Below are 19293 nucleotides of genomic sequence, written 5' to 3'. Positions count from 1 at the left end.
CATTCACAGAAATGCTGGTATGCTGGCCAGCTCTTTCATTCAGATAGGCACAATTCCATTCACATTTTCTCGTTTTTTCTCCCCCTCTGCTTCTAATGAAGGAAATAATTTCTGAATGGCAGAGATTTCAGCTTGTTGATGAACACAAGACCAGAAATGATCTATACTGTGTATATTTGCTGTTGCTAGGGTAGCAGGAGGAAGGGAAAAATGAATGCAGTGTGGATGCTGTTAGCAGGTTTGCAGTGTGATGAAAGCCTATTCTGCAGATCACTAGAGACCTGCCTTTTTTCCCTTTTATTTTTTTTTTTTACAATGAATAGGACATTTTCATTCATCACCACTGGGATCAGAGGTGCTGCTTTCATTTCCATGTCATCACTTCTTCTTGTTAGATACCTGCATTGAAAGATACAGCTGTGTGATTGTTATTTATGTACTTCAGCTTTTAGTAGGGGGAGAAGTGTGGAATATGCTCTGGATAATTAATTGCCTTGTATGTTGCGGTTTTAATTTCTTTGCTTTGTAAAAAGAGAAGAAGAAGTTGTGCCATTATTCTGAATCTGTCTTTTCACAGCATAGTTATTCAGCTCCTGCACGCTATAAATAGAGCTCACTCATTTTGTGTTTCATTAGAACTGGATTTCTTTGCTGATGTTAAATTGTGCATGCTTACAAAAAATAGGTGGACTATGTTTTTATTTTATTGTTGGTATGTTAGTTATTACCTCTTCCAATCAGCAGTTTTAGGTGTACTTTATGATCATTGTGAACTGAAGTATCTGTGGATTTATTCTTATGTTAGAAAGTGAGGCATTGCTACGTTGCCTTAAGTACTTCTAAACACTCCTCTGGAATTAGGTTTCCATATTTAAATTGTGTATAGAGAAATAAAATGGAGATCTCTTTTGCTGTGGGTTTTTGGAGACAAGGGTACCTTGCTTCATAAGACTCTAGCCATTGCCACATGTATTTTTTGAATATATATATATTTTTCAGTCCTACCCTTTTCATGTGAATTTGTAATGAACTAACTTTGGCAGTAGAAAAAACAAAACCAGGTTGTAATGTAACAAACAAACCTAAAACTGTGGTGTGGTGTTTCTATAGGCAAGAACTAGGAAAGGAAAAACATAGTTTTTAAGGATGCCAGGCTTTCCTGAAAGAAATCTCCCAGACTCATTACTGTTCAGTTTTCTCACCTGACATTGAATGTAGAATGCTACTGCGTAGTTTGGTTGTCTGGAAGCCTTTTCAGGTATTTGTAAGCTGAGGTTTCTCTGGCTTTATGTTTGGTACAGTATTCCTTTCTAATCACGGCACAATTTATAGAGTGATAGGAATAGGATAGAAATAGCTGGGATGGCCAAAAAAAAAAAAGTTAACGCAGTTACTTAGAGCCATTGCAGGCATTCACTTATGGTTCCAAAGCAAGGTGTGTAGGGAATAGGAAGGAAATCTGAGGACAACATGCCTATTTAAGATAGGAAAGGGAAATTTGAGAATTGATTGGTGGTGGTGTGCTGTAAGTGGGTGGATTTTTTTCCCTACAGGAAGTGATTTGCAGCGTTCACTGAGCCTTTTGTTGAAAAGGGTCCTTCTCATTTGTGTGAGTCATGCTTTTGCTGTGAGAGACTTGGCTGCTCTGAGCAGGAATGGAATCTTTCTCTTGCACAGAAAACTATCGCTTCACGTAGCCTCATCATGGAACCTCAAGCAAAATTCCTTTAAAATTTGGTTTTAAAAACCAACCTGCTCCCCTATAAGTAAGTGTTTAATGTTGACCTTTGATATTCTGAATTATCTGCTATGTTAGCCCAGGAAATCTCTGGTTTGGCAGAACATATGCAAGGTTCCAGATAGAAGGGCATGCTTCAACGCACCAAGTATAACCGCTTCAGGAATGATTCGGTGACATCGGTGGATGATCTTTTCCACAATTTGTCCATGAACAGCAAGGTCTCATCAATTGATACAACTCCGACGCCATCACCATATCTGGCCTCACCTGAGATCCTCCAGAAGGACCAAGATGGATCCACCACCTTGTGCACTCTTATGCATAAAGTGTCCCACTTGAAACTCTCCCATACAGGCAGCCTTTTGGGCATCAAGAACCTCTCCTCTGCAGTGAAGGAGCTTGCTGTCTCCAAGTTGCAGGGTAGCTCAGCAGCAGAGGCTTCAGACAACTCATGTAACCTTGTCTCTGCCACTCCGTCTTCTCAGCAGGACAAGAGCAACATGAGTACAGGGAAAAAAACATGGTCAGAGGAAATGCACTTGGGAGGAGAAGACTGGAATCAAGGTAGCAGCAGCATTGCCAGCAAAGCCTCCCAAGGGTGGCTGCATTCAAATGAGAAGATCCTGGGACCAGGAGTGACGTACATTGTGAAGGTTGGTCGGCTTTCCTTCTACTCTCTTCTTCTAATCAGTGGGGGGGAAATATATCATATGTGTATGTTTTCTTGTTTCAACAGCTGGCTGGATAGGCTGGAAAGATTTCTATTTGACGTTTCATTTCTGAAAGTCTTGTAAAGACTGTTAAGTGCAGAAAGGCATTGTCAGAAATCCATGTTAATTTGTTTTAATTATGGAAACATGCCTGCAGACTTGCTGGCAGTTAAAAGGATTTAAACCGGTGGGAAAGGAATGTTTTTAAAACAAAGGTCTTTTGGTTTTTCTCCTTTCTCAAAACAGTACAAGTATATTGTACATATTGATTTCTAATGTATTTAATTTACCTTGTTATAGATGTGGTCATTTTGACACTTTTATCATTAATATAAACCTCGTGTGTGTGTGTGTGTTTGATTTGCATGTTTTGACAGTGTGTTCATACACTGGGGATTTGTGAAAACCCACAACTTTCAGAATGTGTCTTATTTTGCAAACATGAGTCTTTTCTCCCCCCAAAGCGATACAGACAAATGCAGTCTTGTTTTACATAACAGGCTTTCGGCCACTTTAACAGCATTTCTTTTTCTCAATACTGATAGTTTAGGTGCACAGCAATCCCCCTCCCAAAATACCAAAAACAGCCCCTGGTGTATCTGTAGCACACTATGGTTAGAAATACACCAGTGTTCAATGTTCTTTCAGTGAAATGTTAACTGAGTGAATATTTCAGTGTTCTTCAGGTACATTCTGACCAGGTAGAATGTAAGGCTTTAAGGTGTGGTTGATGGCTTCTTTTGTTGCAGTGAGAGATTTCAGTGTGTACTAAGCTAATCAACTGAAGAATTAACACTGGGAACATATACATTCTTAGTCCCCTAACTAAGAAACATTAATGTGCTGTACCACGAAGGATTAAGCAGAAGAAATTTTATTTTATTTTATACAAAATGTTCTTGATTTTAAACAAAAATTCATGGCATTCTAAGCACTGCTATATTGTGCATACCTTTAACCTTCATTTAGTTGAAATTCCGTGACTATAATTTTATTTCAAATATCTTGTTAAATATGTTTTAATAGTGTGCTTTTAACAGGTATGGGGGACATGGTGATTGTTTAATCATGGTAGATACAACAAGTGGCTTAGTTAAGAATCATATTTAAATGAGGGCTATGATTCTCCTCAAGAATCAAACTGACGATGGCATGTAAAATGAAGTAAGATCATCATCAGTGCTTGTTTCAGAACAAGTTATGTGCTATTTGAAAATAAAAAGTGTGTAATTTTATATTCATCTTTAGTGTAGCTGTTCTTTGTAACTGTTTTATTAATTTTCTGCTCAAGAAAATCTTGCTCAAAACATTCATCTTGACTACAAAAACATGACCAATGTGTGTATTTCTTTATTCAAATGCTATTGCTAGTAGAAAAAAAAATAGTGCTTTTGATGAGATAACATTCCCCCCTCCCTTATCTATAGTTATTTTAGATTCCTAATATGCATACTGACATTTAGCTGTTAGGTTCTTGAGTACTTGAAAAGGGGCAGTGCTATAGGCAAAGAACACAACATGAATACAAGAGCATTAGTGACTGGTATGTGACCCATTTGGTATTAACAATATGAAGGAAATTACATATTCCAATGATATATGAACAGTTTATCAATGGTTAAGCCATGTAACAATGACCTATTGAGAGCACAGTGCTCTGGCTAGTTAACAGATGTGGAAGTGGATGGACTTTATATAGTATAAATCTTTATTCTGTTTCTCTACTAATTATGAACACCTAATTAAAAATAATTCTAAAGTCATATGTTCTCTTCATTCCATATTTCTGAAATTTTCTCTCTAAATGTGATAACTACAAAATTTGCAACACAAGAGCAGAAATGGTAATTCTCATTTTTTAAAAATAGGATATTTTTTAATATTTTAAGTGTGATGCCCAATCAAAATGTCAAAACAATTCATAGACAATATACACCAAAAGGGTAGAAATGTCATGGCAATACAGAATATTAGGGCATCTTGAACTATGCTAGACTGTTATATCTTGCTGCGTGTTCATCATGTCAGTACCATCCAATATCATGCCAGTCCATTATTTGCCACCAAAACTGCTGTAATTTTTACAAGAGATAAAAGAATAAAGTAGCTTATAGTTAATATATTTTATATACAGTAAATTGTATCTGTTTATAGGAATGAAAATTCTGCCCAGAAGATGGTCAATTCTTTCCAGTGACTGGAAAGAGAAGAACGCAATCTGACATTATATCACAGTGAAATAAGCTTTCATGATGCCCCACTCACCCTAATCTACCATGGAAAATGGACACAATCACAGTACCTTAAAAATCTAAAAATACTATCTGTTTTGATTATATTTTCCTGTTTGTTTGCTTTTTAAATTTATCACAGAGGTGCACTACATGGAATTAAATATTGGTCTGTGTTGTTATTTTCCCTCTGCAAAACCCTAGACAAATGCAAATTACAAGAAAAGAGAGTCCACCTAAACATAAGGAAGAGGTTCTGCACTGTAAGAACTGTTCTACAGTGGAAATAGACTGCGTCACAGAGCAAGCTGGACTCTTCTTCTCTGGAGGTCTTTAACCTGAGGTTGGATGGCTACCTTTCAGGAGTGCTTTAATTGTGTATTCCTGCATGGCAGCGGTTTAGACTAAGTGGCCTTTGTGGTCCCTTCCAACTCTAAGATTCTGTGATTTTATGAAAATATTCATTGTGGGATATGTGACGGAAAATAGTCAGAAACAGAGAGAACTTTATGTTCTCTGTTTTCAAGGAAAGAGGTATAAACATATCAAGAAGGTTGTATGACAATACATTGTTGGTTTCCTTGATATTAATGGTAGGAAGTGATGGGCTGCACTTTCCTTGACTTCATTTGACTGGTTATGTGAATTGCGTCAGGGCTATTGAGATTCCTCCTTGATGGTGATGTTCTCTTGCCACAGCTATTGAGCACAAAGAGGAATAGGCCTCGTATCAGCTGATGACAATTTCCACAGTGTTTTTAATTTGTTTCTGGTCATATATTTCATGAGAGTAGAGAAAGAGAGAATTTGATGTTCTTACCTGATTCCTAGTTTTCTATTGCCTGCTACTGATCAGTTTTAATATTAGCCAAGAAGGGTGAGTTGGAAGCAAATAAACATTTGTGACAAATGTTTTTTACTCCTGTTCCTGATAGTTCTACAGTAACTGGAATTTTAAATAAGGCCCATTCCAGTATTTTCTTTCAGGCACCTAGAATGTTTTCTGCAATGCAAGGATACTACTTCCCACGATGTACGAGTATGTAGAAAAATATTCAACACACATGCCTGATATCAATGTGGATGTACATCTTTGCCGACATCAGGAATGTTCATCCAGATCCACTAAAGTGATATGTCTTATGATGAAATGGAGTGTACATATCATGAATTTCAGGGGACATGTATGACTAGTCAGCTATGAATGAGGGGTCATTTTCAAACAGGGCAAATGTGTTTGGAGGTTGCCATAATTGCTGCTGTTGTACTCATGTTTATTTCTTTTAAATATTCAAATAACTTTTTTTTTTGTGATCCCTGACTATTTTGTGGCAATTTCCAACATCGGCAGCAACATTTTATTTCCACTCTTAAGTGGGTTTCTTTTTAATTTCAAAACCACCAGAAGAAAAATGTATCTTCTTCTCTTCCTTCCCCCCCCCCTTTGTTTTTAGAGTCATAGTGCTATAGTGCAGAGCTACTCAATGTGGTGGTCTATAGACTGATGTCGGTTCTCAAGCTGCTGGTCTCTGGAGAGCTTCTATGGGCACAAATATAGTATTGGTCTCTAGCACACTGAGGGGAAAAAAATTGCTGGTCCCCTAGTACCCGAGAAGCACTGTTATGTTGCAGCAGTCCATCCGTAGAGAAATAGTACATGTGCACTGTAGTGCTATTTAGAAACAAAACAAAGCAAAACAAAAACTTGAGAGTGAAAGGATAATTTTCCTTTCAAACCATAGGACTACCTCAGCAAACCACATCCCTATTTTACAAAACCTTTGAAAGAGTCTTAGGCTGCATCCGAACTGCAGAAATAATCCAGTTTAACACCACTTTAACTGCCATGGCTCAGTGCTAGAGAATTCTGGGAATTGTAGATTGTTGTGGCATTAGAGTTCTCTGACAGAGAAGGCTAAATATCTCACAAAACTACATTTCCCAGATTTCCATAGCATGGAGCCATGGCAGTTGAAGTAGTGTCAAACTGGATTATTTCTAAAGTGTGGATGCAGCCATAGTGCAAAGCCAAAAAGATGGTGTCAAAAACTGGAAAAAGCCAGCCAAACCCAAAGTCTTATATTGTGAGAACTCACACTTTTAAGATGTATCTGGAAGAGCTCTAGACCTAAATTAGGGACAAACATGTCAGCAATCACACATCACACACTCATAGTACACATACCCCCGCATATGTAAGCACCCATACACTCTTCACCTGTCTATCTTTATAAAGCACACATTTTTCTTTTAAAGACAGAATGAAGAACAATTCGCTTGGATTGTGCAATTACCAATGGTTGTTGTTTTGCTGTTGCTGTTGTGTGCCTTCAGGTCATTTCTGACTTATGGTGACCCTCAGGCCATCCTATCACAATGGTTGTTGTTTTGCTGTTTTCTTGACAATTTTCTTCAGAGGAGGTTTGCCATTGCCATCCTCTTAGGCTGAGAGGGTGTGAGTTGTCCAAAGTCACCCAGTAGATTTTATGACTCAGTGCGGACTCAAACTCTGGTCTCCAGGAATCATAGTTCAGCACTCAAACCACTACACCATGCTGGCTGTCTAATTACCAAGGGCCAAAATATTTATTGTAATGAAATTATTAACACAGTGCTTTTATTCTTGATTTCTTTTGGTATAAACATGTCAAGTTGCAGATATTTTTAAACGTGTTATCTCCAAGACAGCACACAATTACGTTTGTGTATATCCTGTTGATTGCAATGGCCTTGATATCTACCCAAGTTGCTTATTTTTAAAATCAAAAAAGTGGGATAAAACTAAATTTATCAGTCAACAAACAGAATGGATATGTAAACCCCCATTTTCAAGAAATATTTAAGGTTACACAAGATAACAGCCTCAGATTGGAAAGTATAACTCTTAAGAATCGAGGCTACAATCCTATATTTACTTGAAATTAAGCCCCAGTGAACTCACAGGCGCTTACGTCTGAGTAGATTCATATAAGATCGCATTTATCATGCTTAAGACATGATAACATTTTTGAGACGTGTTTCAGACAAATGCAGACGAGGGGGATGGATTGTAAAGAATATTTAAAAACCATTATGGATAAGAAGCAAAATTATTTGCAAAGATAATTGTTGAAGGTTAGCATTTAGCCTGAATCTGATGTCAGTATATCTTGTTATCTTTATTTCTGATAAAGGCAGTTTTTTTTTTAAAAAAAAAGTTACACTATGTATATTAGTGTACTCATCCTCACTGAGGCTGCATCTGTACTGCGGAAGTAATGCGGTTTGACATTGCTTTAACTGCCATTACTCATTCCTCTTGGGATTTGTAGCTTGCTGTGGCACTAGAACTGTCTGACAGAGAAGGATAAATATTTTACAAAACTTCAAATCCCAGAATTCCATAGAGCTATGCTATGGATGGTAAATAATATCAAACTGACATTTTTGGCGCATTTTAACCACCGTTTTGGTGATTGTCAGGCAATTTTGAATCTGATATATTTTTAAAAGTGTGTAGTGAGGTTGTCCAGTGGCTTTGGGCATGTTCTGGGTGTATGTGTGGGTACAAAAAGGGATGGGGGACTTCATGCAGCCCACTGGACACAACTATGACCAGCCCTATTTGGGACTTCTTCAATGTAAGGATCCAAGCCCAAACAATCTTGTATTAACCCACAAATGAATTGTGTGTGATGTGCAAAGGGTTGCCTGTCCTTGAGAATTCAGGGGTCAATTCCAGGGGGATGAAAAAGTGCAGATTTTCCACTTCTCCACTTTTGGTGCGTTCATTTCCAGGCAAATAGAAAGGTCTGGGTGCAAATGTCTAGGTCAGCTATTAGAGTAGTAACTAACCACAGTTTCTAAGGCTTAATTAATTTCTTGCTGCAACTTGCATAGACTCTTGGGGGAGACGGTCTATGAATTAACAGGGTGCATCTACACTGTAGAAAAAATGCAATTTGACACCACATTAACACTGTAGTTCCATCCTGTGGAATCCTGGGATTTGTAGTTTTACAAAGTCTTTAGCCTTCTCTGCCTAAGAGGACTGGTGCTACATAAAACTACAAATCTCAGGATTCTGTAGGATGGTGTCACACTGCATTATTTCTATAGTATAGATGCACCTTGTTATATTTCTCCTTCCTTCCCAGTCATTGTGGTACCAGAGATCATCCTCTGTTCTGCTCTGCATCCACCTTCTGGCTAGAAATAATAGAGAAAATGTTCCTTATCCTGTCTCCCCTAAGTATGTGGGAAATAATCCCCTTATTTCACCTTGATCTGGGAACAGCCCCTTTAGCTTAGATTTCTGTCTTAATTTCCAAACAGGAAAGTATGTCCCCCCCCCCCCCCCGTTTTAAATGACAGAACAGTTGATATTTAATGCACAAAGCTTAACTAACATCACAAGGGCCTGTTTCTAGATCTCAGCCCGGACACCTCAGGGCCTTGGACAATACTGAACAAGCAATCCTAGCTGTTCAATATCTCTGTGCATATATTGTTATGTTAAGGAGTTTACCTTGAAAGACATTCTGTGCATTTTAAAAAAAACAGCCTTTGTTAAAATGTTACTGCTATTGTTTTAATTAGTATTCATTTACAGTGGTAGTTTAAGAACCCTTGGAAGTGTAAAGCTTCATGTTATTAGGCCCAGACATCGATCTGAAAACTAGATGCAAACAGTTCTGAGCTTTTAAAAGAAGAGCCTTAAATAAAATGTACTGATTCACAGTGGAATTCTAAAATATGCCTTAATCTCTGAGGTATCTATATACAATGTGCATGCACACATTCAAAACTTCCTCATGTTTCCATAAATTCACATTTGATTTTTATATTTTTTGGTGATAGATGAAATAGAACATTTAAGCACACATCGAAAACTATTTTTTAAAAACAACAACAACTGTTACTGATACTGTGGTTTATTGAAATATTTTTTGTTTTGACCAATTGGTTATTTCGATCACAAGACGCAAAAAGCTTGTAGAATCTTTCTGTTTTCAAGAAAGAAGCTTGTCGTTGTTGCCCATCAGGTACGTCGTCCTGTTTGGATTGCAGTTTGGAGCATTTCTTTTGGGTTCTTTCTCGCCATATTCCTCAGAGATAGGTCAGCCGGATCAAGTCTGTCCAGGGAATCCATGGCTGACTGGAGATTTAACACGATGTCCTCTGGGTTCTCTATTTGAGCCCCCAAGCTATGCTCAGTGAAGCAGTGATCTGAGCAATGACCCAATTAGTTAAAAGCAATGTTGTTTACAAGTACAAAACAAACCAAAAGCTGATTGCAAGCTTTACAAAATGCCCAAACAAAGCTCCAATGCATTAGGGAAGCTAGCAAGCAAAATCCATGCACTGTGGGGATTGATTTTTTAAAAAAGTAATTTCTGAGATTGAACTCGTCCATTAAAGATTAGCATTTGTCTCCTTGGTCTTTTTTTCCCCAACTACTGAAGTCCTCCTTAAATATCCTTGTTAAGCAACAAAGGAAAAACAGTAAAGAGGATTTCTGAGGCTCAAATTATTGATAGCATGCTTCGGGATGACAATACCATCCCCTCCTCCAAACCTGGCTTGTTCAACATATGCATATGGAGCTTCGTTATACAGAGTCAGGCCATATGGATCAACCTATGGTTTGGTTCCTATGTAGGTTCCGGATTGTCTTTGACCAGTGGCTGTGCAGAGTCTCACTCTGGGATGTTTTCACCAGCTACTATTAAGAATAAAAGCTACAAAGGAGTCCTGTAGCATCTTTGAGACTGAGAAAAAGAAATTTCTAGCATATGCTTTCAGAGACTCTAGTCTGCTTCTTCAGATGCAATCCACATGGGCTAAAGTTCAGAAAAGCTTATGCTAGATATTCTTTTTCCCCCCAATCTCAACAGTGATACAGGATTCCTTCCTATCTTTTTGTACAGAAATAGACTGACATAGACATGTCTTTGAATAATACTGGCAAGGAGGTAAATATTTGCTTATTCTGTTGCATGAAATAATGATACATTTCAAAAAGTTTCTTGCCCCTGGTTGAGATTATGAGAGTTTTTGTACATGTTTCCATGGTGTGTGTGTGTTTGGGTACTTTTTCTGGTTATTCATTATATTTTTATGCACAAAAAACATTGAGGGAGATCTCTGAAAATCACGTCCCTCTCAGTCTTGCTAAGGAAAGACTTCATTCAGCCGTATGCATAAACCAGATTCTGCCCTATGTCTAGGGGTGTATCTACACTGTAAAAATAATGCAGTTTGACACCACTTTAAGTGCTGCAGCTCTGTCTAATGGAATCTTGAGATTTGTAATTTTACAAGGTCTTTAGCTGTCTCTGCCAAAGAGTGCTGGTGCCTCACAAAACTAAAAATCCCATGATTCTGTAGGATGGCAGTTAAAGGGATGTCAAACTGCATTATTTATACAGTGTAGATGCAACCTAGGAAAAGCTCACAAACTGATCAAAACATGGCCAGCTTTAGCCCTGTCAAGATATATTAGAGGTAGTGTTCTTGACTTTTTCTCATGATGGTCACTAAAGCAAGAGGGATTCAACACTCCCAGACAAAACCTGTGCCGCTGATTATTTAATACTAATGCTTTCCCTCTTCTGTATGACACAAGAGTTTCACATGAGGCTGGTGCATCATGTACTGCTAAGAAATGCAACTGTATCAGCACAGGAGCTAGCAATTCAGCTCCCAATAAAACAATGAGAGTTGTTATAGAAAATATTCAGGGGTAGCTGTGGTGGCCATTTAACAAATACAAACAAAAATCCATGAGTGATACTTTTATTGGAAAACCGAAATGCACAATATACTTTGTCCCCCCCTCCCTCCTCTTTGGCTTATAACATCTTGTCTGATGAAGAAGCCCATGGAGCTTCGAAAGCTTGCAACAAGTATATTGTGCATTTCAGATGGCCAATAAAAGTATCACTAATAGATTTTTGTTTGTAATAAGAGTTGTAGTATTGTACTACTGTAGTATCATTAGTATCACTGATGAGACCATTGTGACTGATCTTAGATATCTTCACTAGTAGAGGAGACCTGTTCATAGGACTAGAATCTAGCTGACAATTTGGGATAAATGGGTAGCCTTAGAGTAATCTGGTTGCAATGCAGTTGACTTGGAAAGCATCATAATATTGTGTTATTTGTGTTAGCAGTTGTGGTAATTCACAGCCAAAGGACGAAAATGATGTGCAGTTCGTGTCTATCAATAGAGGGTTGAACAGAGACAGTGATTTCCTGGTATGCTACACACGTTACAACACAAGCCCTCAGACTCATGGGAGCTCTCTTGGCCATCTCATCAGACCTTCTTTTTGGCTCCCACACTACATCCCAATACTCATTTATAGGTTATCTGCTATCCTTAGCTTTATACAACATCCTTCCGTTGTCCCCCAATGATCATAAAACTGAACTTGTCATCTCATCTCTATAATCACACATTTTGCATTTCCATTGCTATTCCCACACTCACTCTACTTAAATAGAGTTCTCCCTGGATCATCCATTTCACACATCTGAGGAAGTAGATTCAAGTCTACGAAAGCTTATGCTACTGGCTTCTTTTTTTCAGTTAGTTTCAAAGGTGTTACAACATCCCTTGGGACACTGATTTTCCAAACTAATGTCTACGCCTTTGATTGTAGTTCCTGTGCGTATCATGTGTAGCAAATACACACAGATCAGTTTATTGGATATTTATGAATGAATCCCCAATTGGAAATTATACTGTGCTCTATCTATTTAGATGTTCTGTTCCATTTCTTTTGAACTTGTCTCCTGCTTGTTATTTTTGGGTCTGGGACAGAATGCATACAGTATTTACTACAGATTTTAATGAGAAATGAAATTAGAAAAGTATTGATTCATTTAATTACTTTCCATATTGGTACAGAATTTACTGTCAGCACCCATAAACACCAAGTCCTGGTTTTTGTATTTTCAGAAAGCAACTGCTAGAATTTTTGAATGTCACCACAGTTCTGTTTCATTAGATATGCTTAAATTATGTGACAGATTCAACCATAAAATGACAGTATAACAAAATTCAGTGAGTAAAGTTGGTAGTTTGAATGTTAGGTAACTGTTTTTCAGATGGTGGTGGTGCTTGTAAGGAAAAGGGGGGGGGGGGATGTTCCAGAAGACACTGTACAATATGTTTTATAATTTAAAGTGTCTTTATCTGTAATGCTGTACAATTCCATATGCTTGATCATAATCACAAACTTGATTTGTTACCTAGTGGGACCAATATGAAGGACATATAAATGTTTTGGAACTGAACTATCAACTATATTTGGTACATCATGAAGAAATGTATTAGATTTCTTCATTTTTAAAAAAACTTCTCTAGAATGAACATGTATGAACCAAGTTTGATTGAAAGAGTTACAGTTAAACTATCATTTGAAACATTTTTTATGCTAGGAGTGTTAAGTTCCACCACTTAGGGTTTGGTTTCATTCATACCATATGTGAGATGCTTAGAGTCTGGGAGCATATTAGGCTATGTGTGCTCTCCATGCTGGTGGAGTTGTAGTGCTATCCATACTGTCATTTGTATACTGATATGCAAGAAGCTGTGCTACATTCATTTTTTGCTAAGCTTGTTTGTACCTACCCATGTTGATATGTTTTTGCTTTGACTATTTTTGACTGACTCCATGACTGTGCTGTGATCTGTTTCAACACCCTGACATTTTTTTACACATTCTGTGGTCATTATTTAACAAAGAAATATGCCTATAGTTTTTAGGATCCAACAAATCATGATCTTCCTCTAGTATAAAAGATATATTTCTACTCTTCCAAGATTTTGGGATTTTCCTAAAACCAATATGGAGTAAATCATCTGTTGTAGTTGCAAAAGTATCTGATCTTCTGAACAGTTACCATAAGAAGCCAGCAGGCCATCTGGTCCTGGAGCCTATTTCAATTTAATTTTTAATAGCTTCTACAATTTCAACTATCATAAAGATTCAGTTCAGCGTTTTGGAAGTCCAAAATCATAATTAAGTTTCAATTGTTTAAATATTCACCAATTTTTTTTTCATTTTGTCTGCTGTTTTCTAAACAGTGAGGAATAATATTTATGAAAGATTTTCTTAATTGCTCATTATCTGAAACAATCCCCCCCTTTTTTGGATCTTTAATAACATTTTTTTCTTTAACTTTTCTCAAACCATCTCCCTCATTTATTTGCCAATTCAAAATGTCATTGCTTGGTGAAAATATTTTCCTTTCCATTTCTTCTGCTGTAATCAGATTAAGTTCTTTCTGTAAAAGTTTTATTTCACTCATCATTTGTTTCTTACTATGATTTATTTTCAGTTCATTTTCTTTAATTGCATCTATAATTTGTTCTTTCTGATTTTCATTTTTTAAATTCTGTATTTTGTTGTATTAAAAATATCCTCTCTTAAATACTTTGCTTGCATACCATACTACATCACAATCCATTCCATTATTTAAATTTATCTCAAAATAAAATTCTCTCCAAAATTCTCTTCACTTTTGTTTAATACTTTCTCATCTTGCAACAGTATTTAATTTGACTTCCAACTAAAGGATATTTTCTTGATTGTTGATAGTGCCAATGCAACCAGATTATGATTGGGAAAGTCTTAGGCAGTATATCCAGTCTCTTAATTCTATTACATAATGAACTTGATATCATGTAAATAGCAATCCTTGAAAAAGATTTGTGTCTTTCTGAGTAAAAAGTATAGTCTTTAGCTTCACCATATTTAAATTTCCAGGCATCGTATAAATCAAAATTATCCATTACTTCTACAAAGGAATTTGAGAGCTTTCTTTGATTCTTTTAAAATATGTTTTACACTTACAGCAATCTGAGGCTGTATAACTCCATTCCCATCCCCACAAAAAAATATCAAATTTTCATGTGAAATATCTAAAAACTTTTCTATTAAATTCTTATAAAAGCATGATATATTTTCTGTTGGGAATCTTTAGACTATGTAATACTATTTCAACTCCTTATATCTTCCATTTTCATCTCCCAGGAGTTTTCTACAGTCAAATTTCTGTTTACGTAAACCACCATGCCTCTTTTCTTTTTATTCATGGATACCACAAAACATTGCCCTAATTTTATATTTAATAAGTATTTTCATCCCTTTTATCATCTTTGTCCTTTGAACACAGATGAAACCATATTTAAACTTTTCTAAAAATCTTTTACCTCTTTTGGGTTGAATTCATACCTCTCACATCCCAAAGTCATTTTAACTTAGCCATCAAAGCTTTACATCATCAGAGTCTTTTTCCTGGTCATCTGACTAGATGATGTTTATATTTTCCTTTTCTTGTTTCCTTGTCATTGTCTGCCTCTTCATCCTCTTCTCCTTAAGTAGATTCTGCACTGTGGTTAGAATTTCTTTCCTTTCTTGTTTTTCTGCATGCTTTCTTCTTCCACTCAAGTTAGATTCCATGGCAGTGCCATTTTTAAAAGAAAACCTTTTGCCCTTTAAAGGGTGTTAACAAAAAGTCTTCTTTGTTTAAAACAAAAGGTCACATTTTCCAAATTTTCCCATCTAAATTGAATTCCACATCTCATCTGTTAAGAAGCTGTAATCCCCCCCCCTCGAATTTTGACTGGTATATTTTTAAAAACCTGTATAGTTTCCCCATCCATCTGCATCTTATTTCGGTAAAGCTCTAATAATAGGTTCTCTTTCACCCTACATCTCATAAAATTTACTGTGGCATCTCTAGGTATCTTCCTTTGTCTTGCAACATAATAATCTATTTTGTGGATTTTATCCACTTCTTGCTCTTCTTCACTCAGTTTCCCAGAATCTCAGCCTGGAATCAACTATCTCATCACAGATATTTTCATTCTTCAGTCCCTCTAAATCTTAAGGCTTTCTTGCTTTCTTTGAGCTACAACAAAAAAAGACATTGCATCCAGATCTCTCTGTGTGTCAGTAATCATCATTTTAGTAGTTTTCCCCAGTTTTGTAGCTCTTTCTTCCAAAGATGTCAGTTTTGTATTCATTTGTTGCATTTCAGTAGAAATGTGATTTAAAGATTCTCTTATTTATTTTAATTCCACCATTAAAGTTACTTTCAGCTCTTCCTGCAGGTCTTTCTCAAATTCTTTTCTTAAATCTATAGTCATCTGAGCCATTTCCTGTTTTAGGAGATTACTGCCCTACCGTCTTATTGCACTGCTATTCCACTTTAACTGTTCTGGCTGCCTCCTGTTGCATTCTGGGATTTTCAGTTTAAGGAGGTTCAAGAGAGCTCTTAGGCCTCACTGAATTACAGACCTCAGAATGCAACAGGAGGCAGCCAGAGCAGGGAAAGTGGAATAGCGCACTATAAGATGTTAGTGCAGTAATCTACTTGGCCACCCATATGATGTACAGTTGGCCCTTCTTATACAAGGGTTTTTTTATACATGGATTCAAGCATCCACAGTTTGAAAATGTTCAAAAAAAGTATAAATTTCAAATATCAAACCTTGATTTTCCATTTTTATAAGGGACACCATTTTGCTATGTCATTATATTTAATGGGACTTGAGCATACACGGATTTTGTTATCCACAGGGGATCTTGAAACCAAACCCCAGCGTATAACAAGGGTCCACTGTATTTCTTCTAAAATTTGTTGATTTGCTCCGCTTTATTTGGTTGGTCAACAGATTCCCTTCTTGGCCCTTGAGCAGATGTAGGTGGTCTTGTCATGTATCTGATAGAAGATGCCATCTTTTAGCCACAACAGAAGCAATTTGACAGCTGTCAAATTTAAAACACATTTTTCTCTGTATTTTCCACCTTGGCCACTAGATGTTGCTGATTGTTTCACTTCTCTCTTTCTCTCTCTCTTATCGTTGTTCAGTTTACATATATACTTATGACATTCTTTCTTTAAACTTCCGTTTCTTCAGCTTTCTATATAGACTTATTCATTATAGCTTAGTTTACCTGAAAACTTATATTTGTATCTTCACTTGTTATTATTTATATCCCACCCTTTTCCCAAAATGGGGAGCAGTTTACAAGATTAAAACACAACAGTTAAATTATTACAATATTTCTCCACTATACTCTTTCAACCAGAAACAAATCTCTTCATCTAGTTTCTTTTTGTCTCTACCATGCAGTGTTGATGTTTAAACTACAGAAAAGATAAATAAAATCTCTTCTTATGCTTCTAAAATTTAATTCTTTCCATTATCGAACACCAACTTTTCTGTAAATATCTGTTTAATATTTAAACCATTAATTCTTTAGTTCTTAAAATTTCGAGTTTATTTCCTTCTCTCTTCTTGACGCTTTCCTATCTACTGTAATCTAATTTTTAAAATATGTTTTTAAAGTTTGATTAGAAAGTGTTTTGTTCCAAATAACTTTAGCTGGTAGATGTTTTACTCATGGTTCCATGAGTAGTGGTTTCAATGCTGGAAGTTAATTCCACTCACTGGAAATTTCCTTACTATGTCACAGTGACTATTTAAAAGAAGAAAGTTGAATGCATGGAGTTTCAAGCCCTTTCAGTGGCTAGAACATGGCAGATCTTCTCAGTCTCTGCTGTTTCATCTATGGCAAGGTAAAAATGGCTAGTGTTGTCTTGGATGCTAGGAAGACAATCCTCTGAGCTTCCTTCAGCCAGTGCAGTGTTTAACACAGGGCCCCTTAGCAGAGCTTTCAAGGGATCCTGTGATGCTCCGCCATCTGAACCCAGAACTCTCCTGATTGTAACAAATGTTTCAATTGTAAATAATGCCATTTAATTGATACACACAGTTTAAACTGGTCCTGCAAAATTGAAAAAGGCAAAAGCTCATAGCCAAAACCAAGGCCTGTTACAGACTGCCAAACTAAAGCTGCTTTGGGTCTCTTTGGAGGCATGCTATTTAAACGATGCATGCATCGTAAGAATCCGGAAGCTGCACCAAAGCTGCACTCCAATGCTTAGGAATGGAGTGTGGCTTTGACGCGACCTCCATACTCTTAAGACCCATGCATCATTTAAATAGCATATCTCCAAAGACACCCGAAGCAGCTTTATTTTGGCAGTCTGTAACAGGCCTAAGTATCTTCCATAAAAATGGTTCCTTACCAATTTTTCAAAGGATCCATCATGGTGTAGCGATTTGAGCATTGGACTATGACCCTGGAGACCAGGGTTTGAATCTCAAGTCAGTCATGTAAACCCACTGGGTGACCTTGGACAAGTCATACTTTCTCAGCCTCAGAGGATGCCAGTGGCAAATCCCTTCTGAAGAAACTTGCCAAGAAAACCCTGTGATAGGTTTGCCTTAGGGTCATCATCAGTCAGAAATGACTTGAAGACACACAACAACAAAACCAATGTTCAAATCTGTATTCCTCTATACAGTCAATTTGGCACGAGCATATGGGTCAAATTGCAATTGGCAAGATAATTGATGCCAACAGTTTAACCTTCTTCCATTCAGGTAACTGAATGAAACTAATACAACAACATAAATTGGCCATATCATGAGAGCACAGGACTCATTAGAAAAGACAATAATGCTAGGAAAGGTGGAGGGTAGTAGAAAGAGAGGAAGGCTGCATGTCAGATGAATGAACTCAGTCTTGGAGGACATAGGTCTGAGTTTGCAGGACCTGAGCATAGCAGTGGAGGATAGGGGATATTGGGGATGTCTCATCCACAGGGTTTCCATGAGTCGGGGTCAACCTGAGGGCAGTTAATAGCAGCAGCAACAAACATTAGTAACATACTAACAGTTGGTTTGCATTAACATTTGACATTTGAACTGCGGGGGGACGGGTTATGTAAGCATTGTAATTGACATGCATCTGTATGCCATTTCACCTAAGTTGAGTGTGATGGTGGTTCAGGCCTCATCCTGTGCTGTCCAGAATGTCAAAAATTGTCTATTTATGAAAACTAAGCTTATCATCAGCTGCTTAGACGTACTTTTCACAGTTGGATAAAATACAGATATTTCGTCCAGAGAGTCAGTGATTTAAAAAATAAATAAATTGATTGATTGATTGATTGATTGAGATTTTATTTCTATATCGCCGTTCCCACGATCACGGCGGTTTACAGACAATACACAAATAAAATAAAAGGACCATTATAAATTAGAATAATGATTCAAGATTTTGATTATACATACAATTTCATTATGAACCCATTTTTGTGAGTGTCTGTATAAAGGGTATATTATATAATCTACTTTTGTTATTGATTTTAAAAAATCAGTACTTTTACACAGCTCCATTTCTCCTATCTAGCATTTTATTTTATTAACAGTTTAATGCCTGCCTACAGTAGGCACGGTAAACAGCACCGGGCTCCAGAATATCTTACTGAGCATCTGTGAGCAGTAACACAGAGAGAAGGGGCTTGCCTACATTGGCCAGAATACTCCAGGTTGCCCCCAGATTATTCTGGCTCCAAATTCCACCTGAATACCCTGCATTACCTGCTTCAGCAAAATGCAGCAACGATGGGCTGCTGCCTTCCCATGTGGTTCTTGTGAGCTGGCTGCTGCAGGTGTGAGTGGATCAGAACATGGTGCCCAGCCATGTTAGCAATGTTGGGTTTCTCATTCTGACCTCAGAGCAACTCGTGCCTGCAG

At 37.1% G+C, this 19293-nt stretch overlaps 1 protein-coding gene across 4 annotated transcripts in view; it reads left to right on the top strand.

The window, feature by feature from the left end:
• Positions 1 to 373: 373 nt before the first annotated feature.
• Positions 374 to 19293, top strand: part of LOC149323695 (SHC-transforming protein 3-like) — a 57994-nt gene continuing 39074 nt past the window's right edge. For 2 of the 4 annotated variants that reach the window (XM_089491101.1, XM_089491094.1), the window contains exon 1: positions 377 to 2394. In XM_089491101.1, the coding sequence (XP_089347227.1) occupies positions 1870 to 2394 (525 nt within the window). In that variant the 5' untranslated portion in view covers positions 377 to 1869. Of the gene's footprint in view, positions 2395 to 19293 lie in introns of all 4 variants that reach the window. The other 2 variants (XM_089491113.1, XM_089491109.1) reach the window with 2 other exon arrangements.

Source organism: Sceloporus occidentalis, unplaced genomic scaffold, assembly GCF_023333645.1.
Source record: "Sceloporus occidentalis isolate IW3139 unplaced genomic scaffold, rSceOcc1.0.p SCAF_1, whole genome shotgun sequence".
NCBI classification, from domain to species: domain Eukaryota; kingdom Metazoa; phylum Chordata; class Lepidosauria; order Squamata; family Phrynosomatidae; genus Sceloporus; species Sceloporus occidentalis.
Note: the sequence above shows the minus strand (reverse complement) of the source record. Positions and strands in the feature narration are given on the sequence as shown.